General features: G+C 48.9%; 1 protein-coding gene and 1 long non-coding RNA gene across 2 annotated transcripts in view; both read left to right on the top strand.

Moving 5' to 3' along the window:
* The window catches only part of ALPL (alkaline phosphatase, biomineralization associated), a 64,716-nt gene extending 43,845 nt beyond the window's left edge, over positions 1–20,871 (top strand). The window contains exons 7-12 of the mRNA XM_082230168.1: positions 8,535–8,678; positions 9,920–9,989; positions 12,024–12,158; positions 12,975–13,166; positions 18,635–18,754; positions 19,673–20,871. Of these exons, the coding sequence (XP_082086294.1) occupies positions 8,535–8,678; positions 9,920–9,989; positions 12,024–12,158; positions 12,975–13,166; positions 18,635–18,754; positions 19,673–19,944 (933 nt within the window). The 3' untranslated portion in view covers positions 19,945–20,871. The remainder of the gene's footprint in view (positions 1–8,534; positions 8,679–9,919; positions 9,990–12,023; positions 12,159–12,974; positions 13,167–18,634; positions 18,755–19,672) is intronic.
* A 608-nt stretch (positions 20,872–21,479) lies between these two features.
* Positions 21,480–25,951, top strand: LOC309538091. Its single transcript, XR_014222104.1, has 2 exons — positions 21,480–24,915; positions 25,129–25,951. It is a non-coding gene; the product is annotated as an uncharacterized lncRNA (long non-coding RNA).
* Positions 25,952–26,280: the final 329 nt, after the last annotated feature.

The following is a 26,280-nucleotide window of genomic DNA, read 5'->3' as shown; positions in this document are numbered from 1 at the left end:
CTCAGGCTGAAATCAGGGGTCACATGACCTCGTGGGAAACCTTTCCAGGGTCACATGACAGTGGTGCATAAGTGGGTGGAGCAATAGATGTGAATCTTACATTTGCACCCTTTTTGGTTTGTGCATGGATGAGAAGCTCCCTAATGCGTACTTCTCGAAGCAATATTTGAAGCACAGCAGTCCTTCAAAATTCACACTTCTCCAGATTTTGCAAGGCACTTCTACAACCAAACAATATACACAATGATGCCTGTATTTGGGGGAAAATAACAAACAGAATGCATCATATTCTGGGGAAATTGCTTGCAGAACTGTGTTTATTATGATGATGATGATTATACTGATGAATTTTCACAAAGATCGAAACAACAACAGCTCAAATTGCTGTGGAGATCTGAATTGAAGACTGGAAAATTTAGAAAGCCAGGGAACCGGAAAATTGACAGAATATTTAATCCCTGCCCCCAGCTCCCCTCAGATCTTTCATTTGGGGTGGGGGGCGGAAAGCTGCTCCCTGCCTTCTTTCTCTCAGTGCTTCATGGTGCATAGAACATATACATATTGAAATCGGTTAAAGCATGAGGACTTTTACAGCAACAACAAAAATCTTTCTTTTTTAAAAGGAAACACCTTAAATTAGAGATTGTGGGGTGAATTACCATCTAAAGACTTGGCTGGGTCTTGGGAGAAAAACCCCTCTGTCTGTTTGTCTTGCAATGAGCTAAAAAAATGGGTGGTATGAATGAAACCGAATCACCCATCCCACAACATTCACAGAAAAACCTCCTGTTTCTTTCAGGCAAATGTGGTTCTTTCTTCTTCTTCTTCTTCCTCCTCCTCCTCCTCCTCCTCCTCTTCTTCTTCTTGCCTTGCCTTGCCTTGCAACTTTCTTTTCAAATCTTGGAAGTTAAACCAAGAAGCAGTTTGTCTCCCTGTGAGTCACAATGTTTCCTTGGTTGTGCATAAAGGATCATCTTTCTGCCCTTGAACCCTGCTCTTGTGGAAGATACACCACTGCTGTCCTGATTTGGTTCCCTTTCATTGAAAGCTAAAATCTCTAGCACAGATGGCTGAACAGAGGGGTGGGCTGTACAAAAGTTGAGGAATCAGGTGACAGCCCTATGTTTTATCAATTGCACAGATATTTCATCCGGAAGGGGGATGGGAAAGGAATTTGGTTCGGGATCTGTACATCCCGAAAGAATAAACACACCTAATCTCAGCTACTCTTCAAAAGCCCCACTTCTCTGAATTTTGCAATGCCAAATGATCTTGCTGGATAAAAGTTTATATTGAAGGGAAATGCATTAGTGGAAAGGACATACCAAAATCTGCTGGCAAACATTAGGGGTAATTGCATGGGGGGAAAGTGTAGCCTAGGAGAAATTTGCATTCGGATACTGGCAAAATTTCCTGGGGAAGTTAACGAAAAACTGCAAAGCGGTGTGAGAATGTGGAGAAGTGGAGATTGGAAAAACGAGGAAAACCCCAAATGGGTGACTTCATCTATTCCTCGCCTGGAACAACAGCTAGGCTCTTGGCTGGCTGAGAAGGATAGGCCGAGGTTAGAAGCTTTTGGCGTTTCCCAAGCAGCTGATTTAACTATGCAGATGAACTCAAAGAAAGCTTTCAGTGCTGCGAGTGGAAAAGTTGTGTGAATCGGCAGATCTGAGGGGGGCGAGAGGGGAGGCCCTTGAGAATGCAACCCAAGAAAGTCTCCGGCAGTGCAGACCCTTCCTCCTCCTCCTCCATTCCGGACCAGAGAGCCTGAATTGTGTCTCTGTTTCCCACAACAGCTGTTCTCGCCCTCTGCCTTGCAAACCAAAGAGGCGAGAGAAAGCGAGTGAGCAGGGTGGCCTCTTCCAGCCACTGCCTGCACCTGGCACTCGGGCAACGGGCCCCTGTTGCTATTCAGGCCCACTCTCTCGAGGACCCAGCCAGCAGCCCCCACCTCCCCGGCCCGTTTCCCCCAAACGCAGGAAGCTGGCAAGGGCGCGAGAGAGTGCCAGGAGGCCAGAGGGCATCTCTCTGCAGATGCAATTCCGCGTTCAGGGCAAAGAGAAGCTTGAAAGATGCGCCGTGGTGCTGTGCGTTAATCTTTTATCTGGGCCATTGTAGCAGAGTGCATCGGTTGCATCGTCACAGCAGGGCACCCCATGCCAGCTGGCACAGCTTGCCCAAAAGCACAATCAATGCCTATTGTCTCAGGCAGTGGGTACAGCAGGAGAGGACACAGCTCCCCCTGGTGGTGGAATGAGGCCAGCAGTGCCTAGAGGCGAGGCTGATGTCTCTGTGGACCGATGTTCACACAGGAGGTTCTGCGGGCAGCAATGGAGGCGTTGGATGATGGGCTGTAGCTGGGCACCCATATGGAGAAGAGGAGGTTAAGGGGTGATATGATAGCCATGTTCAAATATATAAAAGGATGTCACATAGAGGAGGGAGAAAGGTTGTTTTCTGCTGCTCCAGAGAAGCGGACACGGAGCAATGGATCCAAACTACAAGAAAGAAGATTCCACCTAAACATTAGGAAGAACTTCCTGACAGTAAGAGCTGTTCGACAGTGGAATTTGCTGCCAAGGAGTGTGGTGGAGTCTCCTACTTTGGAGGTCTTTAAGCAGAGGCTTGACAACCATATGTCAGGAGTGCTCTGATGGTGTTTCCTGCTTGGCAGGGGGTTGGACTCGATGGCCCTTGTGGTCTCTTCCAACTCTATGATTCTATGATTCTATGGTGCCTTGTGTGGCTGGTCTGGTCTGCAATGCAGGAATCTTAACTAAAGCCAGTGTGGTGTAGTGGTTAAGAGCGGTAGTCTCGTAATCTGGGGAACCGGGTTCGCGTCTCCGCTCCTCCACATGCAGCTGCTGGGTGACCTTGGGCCAGTCACACTTCTCTGAAGTCTCTCAGCCCCACTCACCTCACAGAGTGTTTGTTGTGGGGGAGGAAGGGAAAGGAGAATGTTAGCCGCTTTGAGACTCCTTAAAGGGAGTGAAAGGCGGGATGTCAAATCCAAACTCTTCTTCTCTTCTTCTAAAGTGTCCATGATAGATGGCTATTTTAAAAACCTCAAAGAAAGGGGAGTCCATAACCTCCTGAAGGAGACCGTTCCCACTTAGTCAGAATCTCTTTTCTTGTAATAAAATAATAATAATAATAATAATAATAATAATAATAATAATAATAATAATATTTATACCTCGCCCATCTGGCTAGGTTTTCCCAGCCACTCTGGGCGGCTTCCAACAAAGTATTAAAATACAGTAGTCTGTTAAACATTAAAAGCTTCCCTAAACAGGGCTGCCTTCAGATGTCTTCTAAAAGTCTGGTAGTTGTTCTTCTCTTTGACATCTGATGGGAGGGCGTTCCACAGGGCGGGCGCCACTACCGAGAAGGCCCTCTGCCTGGTTCCCTGTAACTTGGCTTCTCGCAGCGAGGGAACCGCCAGAAGGCCCTCGGCGCTGGACCTCAGTGTCCGGGTAGAACAATGGAGGTGGAGATGCTCCTTCAGGTATACTGGACCAAGGCCGTTTAGGGCTTTAAAGGTCAGCACCAACACTTTGAATTGTGCTTGGAAACGTACTGGGAGCCAATGTAGGTCTTTGGAGCCATTAGTTTGAGTCCTACCCTTCAGAGCAGGAGAAAACAAGCTTGTTCCCTCTTCCACGTGACAGCCATTGAAAGGCAGAGCATAGTCGCCAAGAGGTGGATTTAGGGGAACGTGACCAGTTTGGTTGCATCGGGTGCAGAGCCTTTGGCGCACTGCAGCTATGATGTAGAACGGAAGGCTTGAGGCAGGGTGGGGGCACCGCTGAAATTTGAGACCCCAAGCTCTGCTGTTGTCAAAGGCCTCTCTCTTCCTCCATGAATTTGTCTAATCCTTTTTTAAAGTCATCCTACTGTGTGGTCATCACTGCAGCAGGGAGTTCCATAGTAACCATGCATTCCATGAAGAAGTTCTTTCTTTTATCGGTCTTCAGTCTTCCAGCATCCAGCTTCTTTGGATAGCCACGAGTTCTAATGCTGTTCTCTGTGCCGCTCATAATTGTACAGTGGTACCTCGGGTTACATATGCTTCAGGTTACAGACTCCGCTAACCCAGAAATAGTGCTTCAGGTTAAGAACTTTGCTTCAAGATGAGAACAGTAATTGTGCTCTGGCGGCGCAGCAGCAGCGGGAGGCCCCATTAGTTAGAGTGGTGCTTCAGGTTAAGAACAGTTTCAGGTTAAGAACGGACCTCCAGAACAAATTAAGTACTTAACATGAGGTACCACTGTATAAACTTTCCTGTTGCCTCTGACTTGCCTTTTCTCTAAACTTTTGCTCCCCAAGAGCTCGTAATTCAGAGGTTTCAGGGACACGAATGACGCTGTGGTCTAAACCACTGAGCCTTTTGGGCTTGCTGAGTGGAAGGTGCAGGCATAGGCAAACTCGGCCCTCCAGATGTTTTGGGACTACAACTCCCATCATCCCTGACCACTGATCCTGTTGGCTAGGGATGATGGGAGTTGTAGTCCCAAAACATCTGGAGGGCCGAGTTTGCCTATGTCTGATTCAGAGGTACCTTTTGCCTCTGCCACACCTGATGAAGCAACCGCCAGACATCTTTTAAAGACACAAGCTTTCGTCTTAACTTCCCTGCCTGAAACCCTGGGGAATCCACTACTGCCGGTCAGTGTAGACAACATTCAAGGGTCTGACTCAGTATAATGCAGAGTCTTTTGGGTTTTTTAAACTCTTCAGCCTTTAAAAGTAATCAATATACAATCAGGATCTTCCTAGTGCCTGTGAACCTGGTGGCATGGCATTTTGCGGATGAAGAAACAGGGCTTTTTCCACGCTCCTCGGAGGACTTTAATCTAACAAACGCAGAATGAAATATATACCCCCAGGGCGAAAAATTTCCAGCTGAAGCAGGAGAGAAAAAGAGAGAGAAAGGGAGAGAGTTAGGGGGAGGAGAGGTCTGTTTCAATGTGGTGCTGGCCGCTCGCTGTGGCATTCATTCCTCTGGGTGAAGAGGCGTTTTGCAGTGCGCAGGCAAAGGAAGCCAGTTATTAGAAGCCACTAATGTTATGCAAGCACATGGGGGCTCCTGGATTGCCCAGAGGAGGCTGAGCCAGGCAGCTCAGAAACTCAGCTGGCTTCCCATTCCCAGTTTTCTGAGGCCTTGCCATGGAATTAGATTTCTCACCGGGCAAAACCATGCTCTCTCCTGGCAGGTTGCGGAAGGCGCTGGGTCCCCGTGCGGCTGGTGGAGGAGGAAGGGCAGCAGCGAGGCACGAGTGCAAACCGTAGATTCATGCAAGAGAGGTGCTGGGGCCCAGAAGACTGGGCAAGGCCAGGGGCCTGGTGCCAGCCGCACCCTGCCACAAACCCCACAGAATGCTCTCCCCCCACCACAAAGGTCTGGCTAAGCCAGGCATGGCCTCGCATTCCTGCTGCCTGCGGGCGCCTGGAGCGTTGCTGGGCGCCCTGCAAACAACCCTGGCGCAGGAACAGCCGGCAATGCCAGGGGAGATGTTAGCTTGGTTGCAGCAGCCATGGCAGTGCAAACAGGCAGCCACAACGGCCCCAGCCACCCCGTGGTTTGAGCGACAGAGGTCAGTCTCCGGGCTCCTTTCACCGCTCGCATCGTCCGATGGAACCCGGCACCGCATTCCCCCCCGGGGTAAATAAATAGGGGTGGGTGTGTCTCTCTACTTCAAATAAACCCACGACAAAAATAAAGCAAAAAGCTGAACCTGTTATTTAAGCAGCTTAATATGTCCATTAAAAAAAAAAAAGAGAGAAGATAATAATTTTAACTTTCTTCTGCAATAATTACATGTTGGGCGAGCCAATTCTGTTGGGTGTGTAATTAAATATTCCCCTTCAAATCTCTCTCCCCCCCCACCCCACAACCTGGCCCAGTTCTGCTGCACTGGATGATTCACCTTCCAAGACCCTAAATCGGAGGAGGAAGAGGTTGGAGTGCCAGCAAAGAAGCGTAATTGTGGTCAAATAAACAGGCTCTCCGTCGCACGCCTTCTCAGATGGAGCCCAGCTGAATTAAGCTCCTATTGGGCTGGGCAGAGAGCCTGCAAAGGACAGATTGCAGGAAGAGAGACGGCCGGGAAGCATTTCTTTTAAACCTGCCGAGGTTTATGAACCAGATGTAGGACTTTCCTTAGATGTAGGACTTTACTTCCCTTTCAAAATGTCTCTAGTGCATAGCTGTCAACCGTCCCTTATTTGGCGGGAAACTCCCTTATCCCAGCGCCGTGTCCCGCTGCTGCTCCTTATTGATGATGTCCCTTAAATTTCCCGGGTTTCAAAGGAAGCAGCTCCTCTCCCTCCCTCCCTGCTGGCCAGGGAGGAGGGAGGCTCCAACTGTGTTGCTTGGCTGCCCGGCCCGCCCCCCTCCGGCCTCCTCTCACCAGCCTCGGCCCCCGGGAGCCCCTCCCCGCTGGGACTGAGGAGCCTTGAGATGAGAGCGAGGGTAGCCATAGAGAAAGCAGTTCAGAGAGAGGAGGAGGAGGCGGAGGGGCAGGCAGGTGTTCCAAGGGCTAACCATAGAGGGGGAAAGCGGAGGAAGGACCGCAAGCGCTTCTCCCATAGATTTGTTGTGGTAGACTAGCATAGATGGTCTGATCTGCGGGTTTACTTCGGGCGCTATTCCCCCCCTTCCTCCCGCCCTGCCTGATGGAACTGAGAGCTGCAGATGGAGCACGAGAGAAAAGATACAGAACTGCAGCAGCATCTTTGTAGCTTGGACTTCGTTTTGCGCGAAAAGTGGTTGCTGCTTGTAGTTATTTAATTGCAGTGTTTCATCAGCTGGTGTCTTGAGCAGCAACCTCTGGAAATGAAGGGCTAAAAACCAGCGCTGCTCTCCCAAATTATCTGGTCCCTTTTAACTTCGTAGTTCAGCTGGTTGACTAAAATCCCTTATTTTTGCTGCTGATCCCTTATTTTCGAGGCTGCTGGTCCCTTATTTTCAAATCTGTAAGTTGACAGCTATGCTCTCGTGCCTGCTCAGAACTTCCCTTCTTGGGCCACGTTTTCTATTAACATTCTAACACTCCACCTGAGGCCCCCTTTTTTATTCTGTCTGAACCGGTGCAAAGAGGGAAACTGAGCAGAATGAGAGAGGAGATTCTTTGAAACCTCATTTTGGGAGGTTTGTTTATCCAGGTCTTACAGCCACAATTCCTGCAGCTGTCCCACAAAACTGGAGCCAAGGTGTTCTCGTTCACCCCAGAGCCAAAGTGGCATGATAAAATGTCCAGAACATGGAAAGGTCCTTAGATACACCCTGCTGAGTCAGACGGTGTTCTGTTTACACTGGAACAAACTGTCCGCCTTGACTTGCATCCCCAGTTGCTTGCCTGCAGGAGACCATCGGGCACTGCAGTAGACACAGTGCCAGCACTGGGCAGGACGCAGATGCCCAAAGCTGCTTAGTTGCCCATCAGGCTCAGGACCTGCTGCTCTGGCCGGCAGCAGCTTTGCAGGGTCTTGGGCAGAGAAGCAGCACTGCAGCTAGGGACACAGGTGGCGCTGTAGTCTAAACCACTGAGCCTCTTGGGCTTGCCGATCGGAAGGTCAGCGGTTCAAATCCACGCGATGGGGTGAGCTCCCATTGCTCTGTCCCAGCTCCTGCCAACCTAGCAGTTCAAAAGCACACCAGCGCAAGTAGAAAAATAGGTACCGCTGCGGCAGGAAAGTAAATGGCGTTTCCGTGCGCTCTGGTTCCTGTCATGGTGTCCCATTGTGCCAGAAGCAATTTAGTCATGCTGGCTGCATGACCTGGAAAGCTGTCTGTGGACAAACGCTGGCTCCCTTGGCCTGAAAGCGAGGGAACCCCATAGTCGCCTTTGACTGGACTTAACCATCCAGGGGTCATTTACCTCTTCTTCTTTTTTTAAACCTGCTCTGTAACTCTCTGCCAGGGATTGAACCTGATGCAACACGTTGGCGACTAATACGCACACAATAATTACAAAAATAATTATACAATCTTTACCAATCTTCTGAGAAAAATACAAAAACCTTGTGTAAAGCCTAAAAAGATAAAGAAAACAAAAGCATTTGAAAAACCCATTGAAACCAGACATTATAAGTTCATCTTAGGTTGGGTAGTTCGTAAGTCTCTGTGGCTTTGCACAAAGGTTTTGTGTTTTTCTCAGAAGGTTGATAAAGAATGTATAATTATTTTGGTAATTCTTGTGTGTATATTAGTCGCCAACGTGTTGCATGAGTTGTACTACTTCTATCAACAGCACAAGTTGCATTTTTCTAGGGATTGAACCTGAGGGTTTCCTGCCTGAGACGCACATGTCTCACCACTGGCCTGTGGCCTTGCACCAAAGCCTTGCCCAGTCAGGAGGCTGGATGGCCTTGGCTCAGTCACTGGTATCCTTTTTCTCAGCTGAGCACATCGTCCTCTTCCAACTGCAGCCTCAAGCTTTGCAAGCCGCTCTGAAAGTCTTCTCGACCCAAGCGGTACTGTGATGTCCATGCCAGGTAGAAACAGACTCCTTTCCTTGCCTCCTGCTCAGGTGATTATGGGAGGGGGTCGGAAGTACATGTTCCCCAAGAACACCAGCGATGTGGAATATCCGAACGAGGAGAAGTTCAGGGGGACTCGGCTGGATGGCAGGAACCTCATTGAGGCATGGAGGAAGACAAAACCAAAAGATAAGGTAATTGGGACATTTTTGTAACCCTCCCGGTGAAGTCTGGGGTGGCGATTATGATCGCAATGATGTTCCACCCCGCCCCAATCTCCGAGCAGCCAGGGGCTTTCCCAGAATTTGATTTCCTTGGGGTGAAGGTTGGCAGAGGCTGCGGTGTCTTTAAAATATAGGGTTTGATTCACACAAATATCCAACCTGACCATGAGATGCTCACGGCATTGGCGCTCCAACAGATCTTGCGTCTCCATCAGTCGCTGCTTGGGCTCTTGCACAGAGCAAGCAGGTCTTTGGGCTTCCAGCTTCCAGCCTGCTTCCAGCTCAGCTCTCTGGCTCTTGTTCTCCTACCTAGCAGCGAGGAGGGTGGGGTCCACGGGCCTGCAGGGAACCACCCCTCAGTTGTAGCTCTTGTGGCTCATTCTTTTGGGATGCTGATCAGGAGACTTATATGGCCAGCTAAGGTCAATGTCTTACAAAGAAACCTGTCTAACCAGTTCAGCAACAGAATCTTCTCTTAGATCCTAACCCTCACTGGGTATAGGACCCCATGGGATGCAGGTGGCGCTGTGGTCTAAACCACTGAGCCCCTTGGGCTTGCTGATCAGAAGGTCGACGGTTCGAATCCCCGTGATGGGGTGAGCTCCCGTTGCTCTTTCCCAGCTCCTGCCAACCTAGCAATTCGAAAACATGCCAGTGCAAGTAGATAAATAGGTACCGCTGTGGCGGGAAGATAAACAGTGTTTCCGTGTGCTCTGGTCGCGGTGTTCTGTTGCACCAGAAGCGGTTTGGTCATGCTAGCCACATGACCCTGAAAACTGTCTGTGGACAAACGCCGGCTCCCTCGGCCTGAAAAGCAAGATTCGAGTGCTGCAAAGTCGCCTTTGACTGGACTTAACCGTCCAGGGGTCCTTTACCTTTTTTTACTTTTTATAGGACCCCAAGAACTGGAAAGGATCACCCAGACTGATCCCCCCAAACCCACAACAATAATGACAATCCCAGTTGGGGATCTGTTTGGTCCCAGTTCTCCTCCTGGTCATCCTCACACTCTACTATAGTCATGAAAACAAGCCCAGTGGCCTTGATGAGAGGGGCCCAATCCATACAACCCCTTGGAAGTACTGCTATTGCACCTCATCACCGCACCAGTTTAGTAGACCACCACCAAAGGTGCTCCTCAGTGGCAAATTGATTCTTCTCTCTCTCTCTCTCTCTCTCTCTCTCTCTCTCTCTCTCTCTCTTTCCCCCAGAACGCCTTTTATGTGTGGAATCGGACAGAACTGATGAAGCTTGACCTGAACAAGGTGGACTATTTAATGGGTGAGTTTCTAGTTCATGAGGGGTGATCCAGAATTTTGGATTGAGTTGTCAGCAATGGGCTGATGGCACTCAGCTCTATTTCTCCTTTACATCTGCATGTGAGGCAGTGGAAGTGCTGGACCACTGCCTTGCCTCAGTAATGGACTGGATGAGAGCCAACAAACTGGAGCTCAATCCAGATAAGACAGAGGCAATCTTAGTGGGCGGTTCCCTAGACCAAATAGATTGGAGGCTGCCTGCTCTTGAGGGAGTTACACTTCCTCTGAAGGAGTGGGTATGTAGCTTGGGGGTCCTCCTGGATCCTTTGCTGTCGCTCGAGGCTCAGGTGGCCTCAGTGGTCCCGAGTGCCTTCCATCAGCTTCAGCTGGTGGCCCAGCTGCACCCCTATCTGGACAGAGACAACCTAACTACTGTTGTCTATGCGTTGGTAACTGTTAGAATTCCTGCTCCATGATTGCAGTCATGGGATTGTTGTCTATCACATGACGGTATACGTTTTGACTCCACAGAGTGGAAAGTGATGGAGCCAGGATGCTTGTGTTACTGAGTTCTGTGAAGTGGGACTATTGTCCTTTGTTCTTTCTTTTTGCTGTCTGATGCTAGAGAGAGAGGGAGCCATGTTGCAGTGCTCCGTGTGTGTTTATATGTAAATAAAGTAGATTAGCCAAAATGCTGAGTTGCTGAGGTCTGTTACACAAGCTGCGCAAACTCTGCGGATCCCTAAGTGTGCCGATGTCTGTTGGCACTGGTCGCTGTGATTTTTGGGCTGAAGAAAGCTTCTGCAGCTTCCAAACAATCAACCAGGAAGTTTAGATTACTGTAATACATGGGGCTGCCTCTGAAGATGGCTCAGAAACTTCAGCTGGTACAGAATTTGGCAGCTGGGTTGCCATGGCAAGGCAGTTTGAGCATATTGCACTGGCTGCCAATTAGTTTCTGGGGCCAACCCAAAGTGCTGCTTTTTACCTCTCCACCCCCATCGTTCTACCCGGACACTGAGGTCCAGCACCGAGGGCCTTCTGGCGGTTCCCTCACTGTGAGAAGCCAAGTTACAGGGAACCAGGTGGAGGGCCTTCTCGGTAGTGGCGCCTTCCCTGTGGAACACCCTCCCACCAGATGTCAAAGAGAACAACAACTACCAGGCTTTTAGAAGACATCTGAAGGCAGCCCTGTTTCGGGAAGCTTTTAATGTTTGATGTATTATAGTATTTTAATATTCTTTTGGAAGCCGCCCAGAGTGGCTGGGGAGGCCCGGCCAGATGGGCAGGGTATAAATAATAAATTGTTGTTGTTGTTGTTGTTGTTCTTCTTCTTCTTCTTCTTGTTGTTGTTATTATTATTATTATTATTATTATTATTATTATTACCTATAAGCCCTTAAACGGCTCAGGACTGCAATACCTCAGAGACCTCCTCACCCCATATAAACCAACTTGGACTCTGTGTCCATCATTTGAGGTCCTTCTTCATGTGCCTCCTCCATGCGAGGTCCCGAGGGTGGCAACACAAGAAAGGGCCTTATCTGTGGTGGCTCCCTGTTTGTGGAATTCTCTCCCCAAGGAGGCTCACCTGGCACCTTCATTATACACCTTTAGGCGCCAGGCAAAAACGTTCCTCTTCAACCAGGCCTTTGGCTGATTAACAGCCAATGCCCTTTTTTTACATGTGTTGTGGGAGGGGGAGATTATTGGTTTGTTTTTGTTCTTACTTTTATTGTGTCTTTTGTGTTTTTTTAATGTTGTGAACCACCCCGAGATCCACTGATGAAGGGTGGTATACAAAGTTAATCAAAAATAATATTAGGCAACATGTGTGCCTCAAACACCCTTAGCACCTGCTGCCTGAAGCAGCCAGCTGACTCTGCCCAATGTTAGAGCCGGCCCTGACTAGGACGGCTGCATGCTAGGCCAGCGTTGTGGAGCAATGCAAACATGTAATACGCAGACAAAAACATTATTTAAGTGAGATCAGGGACTCGAATGGAGCATGAGTGTTAACGAGGCTGTTACTCACACCTCTGGCTTTTGTCCGCAGGCCTCTTTGAGCCGATTGACCTGGTGTACGAGCTGAACAGGAACAACGAGACAGACCCTTCCCTGACGGAAATGGTGGAGGTGGCCCTTAAAATCCTCCAGAAGAACCCTCTTGGGTTCTTCCTTCTAGTAGAAGGTGAGAGGAGGAAGGAGGTGTGGAGAAGGCAAGGGACCACTGTAGGAGGGACCGCCGTTCCTGCGTGCTGATTCAAAGGCCAGTTATGGAGGGTGACAGCAGAACTAGATGGACCATAGGCCTGATCCAGCACACCCTTCTTATGTTCTTAAAGCACCAAAGGAATGAAGAAACCCCTGGCTCATATATAACACAACACCATGGTTTCTTTTAAGCCACTGTGGGTTTAGCAAGCCGTGAGTTGCCCCACAGACAAACAAACCATGGTTTGCTTCTTCAAAGTATGGTTTGCTTTCCAGATGCTCTTGCCCTCGTGCCTTTGTCGCTCTGTGAGCATCTGGGGTGAGGTTGCCAAGCAAACCGTGGCCAAGTTCACACATAACACCAAACCATGGTTGAAACAAACTGGATTCTGACTGCGGTCTGTTGGTGGGAAAACAACAACATATGAAACAGGTTAAGGACTGCTTGTCTCTGATTTTGGTTTCTGGTGGCTGGTTTTCTTATGTTTCATATTGATGGTTTTATGGAAGATGTTTGTATGAAATTGTGTACCCTAACATATTGTTATGTACTGCCCTGGGAATTTCAAAATCCAGATTCTGAAGGGCAGAGTACAAATTCAAGTTTAGTAATGATGATAATGATAATATTTGAGTGTTGGTGGGCTCTCCTTCGCTGGAGATATTTAAGCGGAGATTTGATGGCCCCCTGCCAGGGATTCTTCAGCTGCAATTCCTGCACTGTAGGGGTTGGGACTAGAGGACAATTGGGGCACCCCTTACAGTTTTCTGATTCTAATAATTCCTTCCGCAGGAGGCAGGATTGACCATGGACACCACGAAGGAAAAGCAAAGCAGGCTTTGCATGAAGCTGTGGAAATGGATCGGGCAATTGGCCGGGCTGATATCATGACCTCTTCTGAGGACACCCTGACCGTGGTTACTGCAGATCATTCCCATGTCTTCACTTTTGGAGGGTATACGCCCCGTGGCAATCCCATTTTTGGTATGTTGACACGCACACAAGCTGACAACCATGGTGTAGATGAGAGGTTAAACAGGCCCTATGGTCGCAGTTTGCAATCATCTGGAGGGGCCATTCATGACATTTAAGAGTCGCAGTAGTGTTTTCATCTCCCCCCTGTTCCCATCGTCTTTTCCCACTTCATTGCAGCTTGAAAATATGGAGCTCTTTGTTGTTGTTTTAATGTAGAGAAAGGTGCAGTACCGAAGTACGATTCAGCTACCAAGCTGGTCAGTTTCTGTCATTGGAATGGAGGGGCAGACTACTGCTCTGCCTCAGGTTGCCAAAGTTGTTGTGCTTTTTTTTCTCCCCAAAATCTAAAAAGAAGAAGCTTTTAAGCTATTTTAAGGGAAATCACCCAAAACGACACTACCAGCGTGGGTTGCCGTATTCCCGTATTTTCCCAGACATTTCAACGATTTCCACCCGGTGTCAGGTTTCAGGGAATCCTACCCCTCCCACAGCAGCAGCCAAGAAGCAGATAAACAAGAAGAGGTCTTACCAAGTAATTTATTCAATGTTCACAGAGAGAGAAGAAGGAATGAAGTCTCCCTTAAATAATGGCTTCACTCCGAGTCAAGTCCCACCCCCTCCGTCTCTCCTATTATACGTCATCCCTACGTTGGCTGATCTGAGCTTTCTGCCTCTGTGCTTTCTGTTCTACTACTCTCAATGTTCGCCTGGTCCTGGGAGGGTGGGGGGTCAGGAATGCTTTCCAAAGACACTGAGTCTGTCAGCTGTCTCTCCCCTGCCGCTGCTTCTTCCTGCTGTTCCTCTCCTAGTATTTCCTCTCTGCAGCCTCTGAGCTATGCCCTTCTGCAAACCACTGTTCTAAATCTATACTGTCCTCCTGTTCTCTGGAAGGTTCAGCAGAAGGGGGAGTGGCGGTCCCCACCTTTCCTCCTCAGTCTGGCCCCTGACACCCGACCCCTGTTTCCAACAGCCGATTCCCAGCTATATCTGGGAAATTCCAGACACAGGGCAACCTAATCTTGGGCGGGTGGCCTGACAAGCAAAGAGTTTCAGGTGCTCTCCAGACATCTTTCTGCTTTCACGTCAACCAGCCTTGTTCTTGGAGATGACCGACTGAAGTGGGTGTCCCGTGTGGGTGTCGGGCATGTGTTTGTGGATCTGTCCACATACTTATTCTCTGTAAAGATAATTGCAGATGGACCCCCTGAGGGTTTGCTGGAGCACTCTCCACGCTAATTTCCAAAGATACATTTGTGGTTAACGTTTACAGTGTTTTGGAATATTTCCCAGAGCAGAGTTACAAACTTCTAGCAGGCAGGCATGGTTTTAGTTTTTTTAAAAAATAACTTCATGCGCACTTCAGAATCATTCGGCTTTCCTGCAGCGAAACAGGACCCCTGCTGACGATCAGGGATATCAGAAAATTCACATGAAAACAGAAACAGGAGTGGAAATTACCGAGGTTCACTAACTTGTCCCGTGTTTGGAACAGAAATCAATGTAGCAGAAATCAATTAGGCATTCACTGCTGCCGCTGCTGCTTTCAGTCTGCAAACAGTACGAAATGGATTACATTGTTTTGCCCCATTTACATTGTGTTTCCTTGGCATTGAAATGAATGGTGTAGAATAACGTAATAACAACACAATTTATCTAATTAATTACATAAATTGTGTAAGTTGCATACTCTTGCCACAGAAGACAGGGAAACTAATATCTTTTTGGCAGAAGCCGAACTGCAGAGGAATGCAAACACTGCTGTATGCCTTGAAATTCAGCACAGAATGGTTAATCATTTCTCGCAGACTGTCTCGCCAGAGTGGTGCATGCTCTGGCTGTCTTCCGTTTGGACTACTGCAATGTGCTCTACATGAGGCTACCTTTGAAGGTGACTCGGAAACTGCAATTAATCCAGAATGTGGCAGCTAGATTGGTGACTGGGAGCAGCCGCCGGGACCATATAACCCTAAAGGGTCTTCACTGGCTCCCAGTATGTTTCCGAGCAGAATTCAAAGTGTTGGTGCTGACATTTAAAGCCCTAAACGGCCTCGGCCCAGTATACAGGAAGGAGCATCTCCATCCCCACCGTTCAGCCCGGACACTGAGGTCCAGTGCCAGTGGGCCTTCTGGCGGTTCCCTCCCTGTGAGAAGCGAGGTTACAAGGAACCAGGCAGAGGGCCTTCTCGGTAGTGGCACCCGCCCTGTGGAACACCCTCCCACCAGATGTCAAGGAGTTTAAAAAAACTGCACAACTTTCAGAAGACATTTGAAGGCAGCCCTGTATAAAATAATAATAATTAATGTTTGGTTTTTTAATGTGGTTTTATTATGCTGGAACTTGGAAACTTCCCAGAGTGGCTGGGGCAACCCAGTCAACTGAGCAGGTTATAAGTAAAGTTGTTGTTGTTGTTGTTGTTGTTGTTGTTGTTGTTGTTGTTGTTGTTAATATTGTTAAAACTGGCAGGGCATCTATTTCTCAGGAATTGCCACCCAGCCCTGCCTTGCTGAAATGCAGATGGGATTGCTACATGGCTCTAATCACTTATCACCTTAAAAAAAAAAAAAGATATCAGAAAGATGTTCTTGCCCAGAGCTTCTTGGATGCTCCACATAATTCCACCCCCCACCACCACCACTGCAACTGATTTATATTAAGTATTTATATGTTGCCCTATTACCTGTCTGGCCAATCAAAAGTTGAACACGAGCCAGCAATGTGACACAGCAGCCAAAAAAGCTAATGCGGTTTTTAGCCTGGTTTAACAGAACTCTTGTTTCCAAGTCGCAAGAAGCATCAGTTCTGCTTTATTCTGCATTACTCTGAGCTTGTATGGAGTGCTGTGTTCAGTTAAGGTGCTGCACTTAAAGAAGAACGTAGGCAGACTAGAAGAGTTTCAAACAAAGATTGGAAAGGCTAAGAGGAACCAGGTGTGTTTAGCCCAGGGAAGCGAAGATTGTCTGGGAACATGGCTGCATTCTCCGAAGGTGATTTGTGCTCACGATGCTATAAGGGCATTCACACCCAACCGCGTTTCCCAGACTGTTTATGCCTGCAAAAACACTGAGGCGATATACACCAGTCAGTGCATATCCCATAACTCCATAGTGTTGTCATGCCTTTAACGTCCTGGTTAATTTGGGTCCTGCTTCTGTTGCGCCAATGCACCGTCATCGTGACAAGGATGCTTTGCTCAATAAAACACCAGTAAAACACCATTGAACTGCAGGTGTCCCACTGAGTGACCTGGAGAAAGTGAAGAGAGGAAAGCTTTTCTCCCTCTCAACTTAACCCTGGAACTCATGGGTATTCAATGAAGCTGAATGTTAGGACGGAGGAAAGAAAGTCCTTCTTCATGCAGCAAGCACATACAGTGGTGCCCCGCAAGACGAACGCCTCGCAACACGGAAAACCCGCTAGACGAAAGGGTTTTCCGTTTTGGAGGCGCTTCGCAAAACGAATTTCCCTATGGGCTTCCTTCGCAAGACGAAAGCCCATAGGGAAATCTCCGGGACAGCGGGGAAGCACAGCGCGTCTTCCCCACTGTCCTCGGACCTCCTCCGAAGGCTGGTGGTGGGGCGGAAAGCCCTTCTCCCCGCGCCAGCCTTCGGAAGGCTCCTCCGAAGGCTGGCGGTGGGGTGGAAAGCCCTTCTCCCCGCGCCAGCCTTCGGAAGGCTGCTCCAAAGGCTGGCGGTGGGGCGGAAAGCCCTTCTCCCCGCGCCAGCCTTCGGATGGCTGTCCTGAAGACTTGCGGTGGGAGGAGGGTTTTCCTTCCCACCGCCAACATTCAGAATGCTGTTCTGAATGTTGGCGGTGGGGAGGAAAAACCCTCCTCCCACCGCAAGCCCCGGGAACAGAGGAGAAGCGCTGCGCCCCTTCCCCTCTGTTCCCGTACCTGTCCTGAAGGCTTGCGGTGGGGAGAAAAGCCCTTCTCCGCACCGCCAGCCTGGCAAGCGGTTTCCATAGGAACGCATTAATTGATTTTCAATGCATTCCTATGGGAAACCGTGCTTCGCAAGACGAAAAACTCGCAAGAAGAAAAAACTTGCGGAACGAATTAATTTCGTCTTGCGAGGCACCACTGTAGTTAAACTGCGGAACTCCTTCCCACAGGAGGTAGAATCATAGAATCGTAAAGTTGGAAGGAAACCCAGGGGCCATCTAGTCCAGCCCCCTGCAATTCAGGAATCTCAATTAAAGCATCCATGGCAGATCCCAGGTAGCGACGGCCACCAACCTGTCAGGCTTCGGGGAATCAGCTTCCTCCCCCCGTGGCAGTAGATAAGAAGATCAAACAAAAGGAAGGTCTTACCAGTTAGAATCTTTAATAATCACAGCGAGAGAACAAAGAACACATCTCCTAGAAATGGCGGTGCTCCCAATTAAAGATCACACACCCCTCCGTCCCTATTAATCTACGTCATTCCTACATCTTGAGCTTGCACCCTCTGCGCTTTCTGTTCTTAGACTTCCTGAGCTCTTCGTGACCTTGGGCAGAGCAGAGGAATGATGTCCAGTGACTGTGAATCTGTTAACCCTCTCTTTTCCAGTGTTTCTTCTCCTAGCTGTTCCCCATCCAGTATTTCCCAGCTTCTGCCTTCTGAACTGTGCCCCTCGGCAAACCACTGTTCCAAATCTATACTGTCTTCCTGCTCTTCCCACCATTCTTCCTCAGTGCAGCCCTCCTCAGCACCATCCCTGACACAGCTTGGGTGTGCTGGGCCCGGGGTAACCCGAGCAACGTGGTCCTGAATCCAAGGGTTCTGCAAGGAGTCAGTCCGACAGGGCCAAGGCAGGCCACGAGGCAGGAAACCAGGCAAGGTCAGGCACAGGGTCTCAGGCAGATTCTAGCAAACAGCAAGGTTGCTCCCGCAACCTGGGGTGGGGTCCGACAGCCTTTTGTCTTTGTCAGGGTAATGGCTGGTCCTGATCTCCTGGTGACTCACCTCCCTGTCTCGCCCGATGTTGAGCACTCCTCCTGCGAGTACGCTGGTCTGTCCTTCTCTCAGACCTTGGTCTCTGCAGCTTGGGAGATGTTGGTAGGTTACTAGACCCAGAGGCCGCCTCAGCCTCTCCTGACCCAACCGGTAGTGGAGCAGCTGTAAGTGATGGCCCAGCTGAAGGCAACGAGGTAATCCCTGCATCTGGAGCCAGGGCAGGCTCAGGCCCCTGACTTGGCCCAGCTGGTGCTTGTTGCAGGGGAACCTGTGCAGACTGGGGCTCTTCAGGATCAGGTCCCAGACTTGGTTCAGGTGCCGCCTGAGGCAAAGGACCCGGTGTGGACTAAGACTCCTCTGGTTCCGAGTCTGAGCCCAAGTCCCAGGCCATCACACTGGGTGACTTTAAAAAAGGATTCGACAAATTCAGTTATTAAACTATGATGAAAACGATAATAACAACAACAATAATGATAATAAATATTTTAGTGGCTGCGTAAGGTCTGTCTAGTGCTTCCTTTCTTCTTTTCCCCTTAACTTAGGTCTGGCCCCGATGCAGAGTGACGTGGACAAAAAACCTTTCACCTCCATCCTCTACGGGAATGGACCCGGGTACAGAGTCATCGATGGAGAGAGAGAGAACGTGTCCACAGTGAACTTCAGTGAGTCCCTGCCCTATAGGGGACACCCCTACCCCACCCCCAGTCACCCCTGCCTACACCCCCCTCCCTCCACTTCCACTCTGCCATAATGGTGGTGGTAATTCTAACCGGGGGCGGGGGGGCAGTGTTCTAAGTTTTAAGATGGGTTCTAACTCTTCACTGGTTCTATCAGGTTGCATTTCGTACCGCTAAGTCGCTTTGAGACTTTTACCTTGTGCTAGGCCTAAGAAGTCTAATAACTGTAATAAAGAGAAATGTGTGGGAATGTTCAGGGTGGCAGGAGAGGATATATTGTTTATTAATATCCTTCCTAACTTTCACTAGCAAGCTCCTTTATGCAGCAGAGTTACATTCCCCTTTTTATATGCACAGCAGATAGCTGGTTGCAGGCTCGTGTGAGCCTCTCACTATTACACAATTCAGTCTGTCTCAGATTGAATTGTAAGTTCCCTTGAACCCCTCTTAAAAGAATAAAGACCTGACAATCTTATTCAAAGTCAATAAAAGAAGTTTACTCACATCAGTTCACAGTTGTATTCCTGGAGGCAGACTTAGTTACAAATAGGTACATGTGGATCTACCCCATATGGGGGAATAATCCCAGTGCTTCTGCTAGCTGAGAGCTAACAGAGCAGTCCTAGCTAGAAGTTGGTCAAACGGCAAAGGAAGTCAAAAAGAGGAAGGTGTGCTGCGTGACTCGTCCTTTTGTTACCTGGACAGGTAAGGTCACGCCCACATGCGAAAGGAAGGATGCTCTAGCCAGGAGGAAAGGCAAGTTTCGACTGGCTGGACCAAACATTCCCTCGCATGTCCACTCTAGGAAAACAAGGAATGTTGTACTTGACTGCCTCTCATGGATCACATCCCACAAAACAGACCCTGATAAGTGTTTCCTCCATTTTCCCACTCCCTCTCTAGCGGATGCCAACTACCAGGCTCAGTCCGCTGTCCCAATGCGCATGGAGACGCATGGAGGGGAAGACGTGGCCATCTTCGCCAAGGGGCCCATGGCGCACCTCCTCCACGGAGTCCATGAGCAAAACTACATTCCCCACGTCATGGCCTATGCCGCCTGCATTGGTGAGAACACAGGCCACTGCCGCTCCGGAGCGCCCACAAGGAGCCTGTCGGGACTCCTCGCCGCGACCCCCATGTTCTTCTCCCTCGCTCTGCTCAGGCTGCTGTTCTAAAGGCTCGCCTTCGGAGCGCTCCTCTGCCGGTTGAGCCTGACCGCGCAGCGTCCGGGGCTCCACAACCTGCCTCTGGAAATGGGGTTCAGGTTTCAGCGACGGAGTGCACCTCTTTGCTGCGACTGACCAACCGCTAGGAATTTCCATTCCAGGCTCGAAGGCACCGGGGGCACCGGGTCAAACATCACTGTTTGTTTTGGATGTTCCAGGAGCAACGCCAGCCTGACATTCTGAGATGTTTTCTCCGGCAACTTCCTCAACGAAGATAAGAACGCCGTAGGGCTCTGTTGCATGGGAAGGGCATGCTCTGCGTTTTTTGTTTTTCCTTCTCTTTGCTGAAGTGTCTCTTACTTCACCAGAGCGTTTTAACTGCCTGCTGCCTTAAAGGCTTGTCGCCTTCCTTTCTTCTGCAAAGGCAGGCTCCCCTAAAAGATAAAAAAACAAAAACCACCTGCTCTTCCTTCTCAATCCATTTTTCCTGATTTATATTGTGAGCAGTGGGAGTTCTTCTGCCGATCAACCAGCTCAAAACCAGCCATGAAATTTAAGTTCAAAGAAGCAGAGGGTTATTGTTCCCCTACCCCACAGGCCTCCGAACTTTGTGATTCCTCTTTCCCAACGATGAGGACAGCCGATTCCATCTGGCTACATAGCAGAAAGAGAGACAGTGGGCCGCACCAAGACTCTCCTTTGGGAGACATTTGGGCTCCTGTCTCCTTAAACCTCTTTCCATTCCTTCATTCCAAGGACTTCTGCGACTTGTTTGCTTTCCCCCTTCTCCTTCCCAGTCCCCTTTTCTTCTTTTCACACGTATTTTATTAGTGCTTTTTGTAAATGGCTCCGGGAGCCCTTTTTGGGTGTGGGTGTGCGTGTGTATGAAGTAAAACAGTTAAGCAAAACAAAACAAAACAAAACAAAAACAAATAACCAGAGGAATGCTCAGCTTGATTTGTTCATATGCAGTGGGGTTTTTTAATGGGGGGACGCGGGGGTGCGCATACCCCTAAACATTTCGTGAATCTAAGTTTGGCCTCACGGAGGGGCAGTACTGTATTTTTTGCTCTATAAGACTCACTTTTCCCCTCATAAAAAGTAAGGGGAAACGTGTGTGCGTCTTATGGAGCGAATGCAGGCTGCACAGCTATCCCAGAAGCCGGAACAGCAAGAGGGATTGCTGCTTTCACTGCGCAGTGATCCCTCTTGCTGTTCTGGCTTCTGAGATTCAGAATATTTTTTTTCTTGTTTTCCTCCTCCAAAAACCAGGTGCGTCTTTTGGTCTGGTGCGTCTTATAGAGCAGAAAATACGGGATTTCAATATGAGTAGAAAAATGAGAGTACCCCTAAACATTTTTTTTTAAGGAAAAAAGCACTGGTCACATGTATGGGGTGGGTGCGTTTTAAGCGGTCATTGGTTGTAGCACCACAAGTTCTGCAGCATTTGAAATCCTACGCTTTTGTTTAAAGCAACGAGCGAACGTTGATTGTATGTTTAAAGAAATGAACTCTGAAGTTTTTAAGTGGCAGAGAACTTGATGTGGCATGAGCCATGCTCATGTGGTGTGCTGTGGCGTTGGGGCCGGGAAAAGGGCTGGCTCTCCTCTCTGATGCTATCTCTGCACGCAGCTTGCAACGTTAGCCAGCCATGCGATCCCTTCCGACCTGTTTCAGTTCCGGGGAGCGTCCTTAGCCCTCCAGATGTTGTTAGCCTCCAGCCAGCTGTTAGGGTGGCAGCAAACCCTGCAACATCTGCATGGCACACAAGGGACAGCCTTGATCTATCCAAAATGGTTTCACTTTGTGTGGGCAACACAGAGAGTTCCGCCGCCTTTGCTTCTCCAACTTTGTCCTCGGAGGGAATTAGATAGTTGCTGGAACTGCAATGCTGGGAGGCAGCTGCAGGGTGTCTTAAGCCAACAACCTGCATCACAAACCCCGCAGCCTTCAAAACCCTTCTTTGAATTGCTTTGCATCATCCACACGCAGAGGTGGATAGAAGAGCTGCAAAGCAAGTCCCGGGAGGAGGCTCAGATTTGAACTCTGAGCTTGCTCCATACCACTGGAGCAATCACAGAGGCAACCATTAGCTCAAGACTTCTCTGATGGCTCAAGGAGGTTAAAGGCAGTGCCCTGTATCCAGGGCCGGCCCTGCCGTTGTGCAAAAAGAGGAGACAGTGCCTCAGGTGGCGGATGCTGGAGGGAGCAGGCCCTGGCTTCCTAAGCTCCTGCACACACGCATGCATGCACTCACGAACACAAAGCCATTCCCTTCCACATCTGCTGTATACTAAAAACCTGCTGTATACTAAACACCCTCTCCTGGCCACCCGAAATAGCCTGCTGCCTCAGTGGACAGCGGGCAAAATCCAGGGCAAGGGATGTGCACTAGAAGAATCTCCATCTCTCCTTAAAATCAGCTCCAGGAGAGGATTAGGCAACGGCCATAGTTCAGTGGTAGAGCATCTGCCTTGCAAGCATAAGGTCCCAGTTCCAGCCTCCAGTGGCACCCCTACGTAGGGCTGGGAGAAAGCCATGGTGACCCACTGCTGCCAGTCATTCAGTAAAAGGCAGCTCCCTGATTTCCTCAGTCCAGCTATCAGCCTAGTTCAGTAGTCTCCAACCCGTTGCGACCCAAGACCTGCCTTCCACCCAAGCACTCCTTTGGGGGCACATTTATTCATTGTTCCCCGCATAGTTGCATGGTGGCTGTGCTGTTGTGACACCCGCCTTTGACCAGCTAGCGACCCAGCGGTGGGTCCCAACCGGTCAACTGAAAGCCAGTGGCCTAAGTCAGCTTCTGTCCGTTCAAAGTGGCGCCATTTTGTCCCTTCTCTCAGGCAGCAGAATGCCTTGAGCTGGGCCCGCAGCCCAATTCTAATTAACCAGAACGAGTTATTCCCTGTTCCTCATAATACTTGAACTTCGGGGCGGTTCAGTGAAAGACGTTTGGTTGGAAGCAAGTTCAGGCCAAAACAAAAAAAGCCCTTCTTCATATAGTACGTAATTTGCAGGCTTCATCACTGCCAAGTTCTAGGGAGTGCCAATGGCTTTGAGTGGGGGTGGGGTGGCAGGTGATGACACGGATGGCCAGGTACATTTTGGTGCTGCAGGCATATAGTACCATCCCGACGGCTGCCCCCTTGCCCATACTGACGCACTTCAGGTACCAGTGAGTGGTACAGGCACGACTGTAGGGGCACGGTGGGGAGAGACCCAGATAATAATAATAATAATATTTATTATTATTTATTATTATTAATAAACCTTTATTGTCACTACACCACCTGTGTGCAGTGAAATTAAAGGAGCCCTTTAACACTCAGTCTTGTTCACACTCTGTGTGCTTGTTGGAAGTCAATTGCACCACTATTATTTTTTCCACTCAGCAGCTCAACAGCCCATGGATAAAAACTGTTCTTTAACCTGTTGGTGCAGCTGACTATACTTCTGTATCTCCTGCCCAAAGGTAGGAGATTAAAGAGGTGCTGGCTGGGATGTGCGTCGTCCCTGAGAATTTTCCTCGCTCTCCTGAGGCAGCGGCCTCCTGCGATGTCATTTAGCGAACTCAGGAGACAGCCCATGATATCATGTGCTGTATTCACCACCCTCTATGGGGGCTTCCTGTCCGTGGCTGTCAAACAAGCGTACCACACTGTAATACAGTATGAAAGGACAGTTTCTGTTGTGGACCAGTACAAAGAGATAATCAGTTTTTGTGTGACATTGTTCTTACGCAGGACCCTAAGGAAATGGAGTCTCTGTTGGGCCTCCCTAACCACCTGGCCGCCCACGGTGGGCTTAGGCCCTCCAAGTGCCCCTCTTTTCTAGGGGCAGTCCCAGACTTACAGAAGCCATCCCAGTTCCTGATTTGATCCCAGAATGTCCTGCTTTTCATTGGAGAAATGTTGGGGGGTATGGAGTTATGCGACCTCCGAGCCAAGGTCCAGTCGTGGCCGACTCTGGTGTTGCGGCTCTCATCTCACTTTACTGGCCGAGAGAGCAGGCTTACAGCTTCCGGGTCATGTGGCCAGCATAACTAAGCCGCTTCTGGTGAACCAGAGCAGCGCACGGAAACACCGTTTACCTTCCCGCCGGAGTGGTACCTATTTATCTACTTGCACTTTGACGTGCTTTCGAACTGCTAGGTGGGCAGGAGCAGGGACCGAGTAACGGGAGCTCACCCCGTTGCGGGAATTCGAACTGCCGACCTTCTGCTCGGCAAGCCCTGGGCTCTGTGGTTTAACCCACAGTGCCACCCGCGTCCCTCTATTATGGATTAGGACGTCCCTATTTTCATCGGGAAAATGTTGGAGGGTATGTGTCTCAATAGAATCTGCCACTGAATGCTACCAGTTTCTGCCAGGACTGTGGCTGTTGGGAGTCAAGAATCCAACACAATTTGGAGGGCCACAGGCTCCTCAGGCCTGTCTTATGTGTTTATATCAGTTCAGTCTAGTCTTGCCTATTAGGACACCAACTGGGGTGGGGGAGACCGCTGGGGATGGAAGGACACAAGAGAATAGTTCGCACTTAAAGACAAACCTACCTAATTTTCTCTTTCCGAAACCAGGTGCGAACAAAAGCACAGGCATCCTTGCAATTTGCCCCAGCCTCTGAATTTTGCAATGCGGTCCTCCAGCCAAGTCATGGAGTGTGAAAATGCACATGCTAGGGCAAAGCATGGATTGAATTGCATATAATAACGTATGCAAATGCATGGCATTAGGAAAACTGCTTTGCGAAAGGGTGGGTTTTAGAGAAAATTGCACGCGAAAATGTGCCCACATCTTTTGTGGGGGTTACATTCCAGGGATAGCATGTAAATAATAATTTTTTTTTAATTGTTCGTACCTTGCCCATCTGACTGGGTTGCCCCAGCCACTTTGGGCGGCTTCCAGCATATTCAAAAACACAACGAAACATTAAACATTAAAAATTTCCTGATACTGGGCTGCCTTCAGAGGTCTTCTAAAGGTTGTCTAAATAAAAAAATTCCTTCCAGTAGCACCTTAAAGACCAACTAAGTTAGTTCTTGGTATGAGCTTTCGTGTGCATGCACACTTCTTCAGATACACATGCACACGAAAGCTCATACCAAGAACTAACTTAGTTGGTCTTTAAGGTGCTACTGGAAGGAATTTTTTTATTTTGACTATGGCAGACCAACACGGCTACCTATCTGTAAAGGTTGTCTAGTTACTTATCTCCTTGTAATCTGATTGCGGGGGCACGTTCCACAGGGAGGACATCACTACCAAGAAGGCGCTCAGCCAAAATAGTGTATAGCCAAAACAACCATTTAAAAACAGGGGAAATAGCTCACAACAAACACAGTTCAGAACTTAACCAGTCCAGCAAGCAAGGCGGAGGACTTAAAAGCTCTTTTCGTGCTGCAAAAACGTACCTCAAAAAAGAGCTTTTAAGCTACTCTCCTTTAGCACGTTTAATAACCACGTAAAGTTTAAACCACACATGTTCAATACACGAAAGCGGAGGTCTACCGACATTAGGGAAAGCTGGCACTAAAAGGCGGAAGGGATTTTAAAAACAAACCAACCACAAACTGATGTGGAACTGCGAAGGCCTGGGCTTAAGATCGGAGAGGTTTAGAAGATCGGAGAGGAGTGGAAGTTGATTCAGATTTGCCCATCTCGAATAGAGATGCCTTGCCTGAGCATGTTTGTCACTGAACAGGGAGAAACCTCCTTTCAGTCGCCCCTGCAGGGGCCAGGTATACTGAGCAAAGATTTGTCCCCCTTTCACCTGCAGACAGAAGGAAGATCCAAGCTTGGCTGCTGCTCACTTGTGGAATTAAATGCTTGCTGCCAAAGCAAAGGATTTGAGAGATGCTGGCATCAAACTTTGCTGAAAGAGAGAGTTGTTGTTGTTGATGCTGCTGCTGTTGTGTGTGTTTTATAAATCAGAGTCCCTGTTGATTGATTTTCTTGTTGTCCTTTGGCATAACTTTTTTAAAAATTTAAAATAAAATTATTTTTGAACAGCTGGAGAACTGAGTGTTTTGAAGGAAACAGGGGCGACATCACACAGGTGTTCCAGAACCACAGACCTGACTTTGGGAACATAGTTGCTCAGAAAATGACTGAAGAGCTGTTGTGTCCTTTTCTTGTGAGAATCCAGGGCCCCCGCTTCATCAAGCCAGCACAACAGCTGACCAGATTATTACTATAATTACAGTATTATATTATATATTTCTGATATCCTTCCTGCTACCTTGATAGGGACTCACAGACGTACAGATAAAATGGGAACAGCTAAAAATGGGGGGGGGGAGATTCCCATTTAAAACGATTTAATATTAATGAATTAAAACTATCACCT

Source organism: Podarcis vaucheri (genome assembly GCF_965113315.1).
Source record: "Podarcis vaucheri genome assembly, chromosome: 7".
NCBI classification, from domain to species: Eukaryota; Metazoa; Chordata; class Lepidosauria; order Squamata; family Lacertidae; genus Podarcis; species Podarcis vaucheri.
Note: the sequence above shows the minus strand (reverse complement) of the source record. Positions and strands in the feature narration are given on the sequence as shown.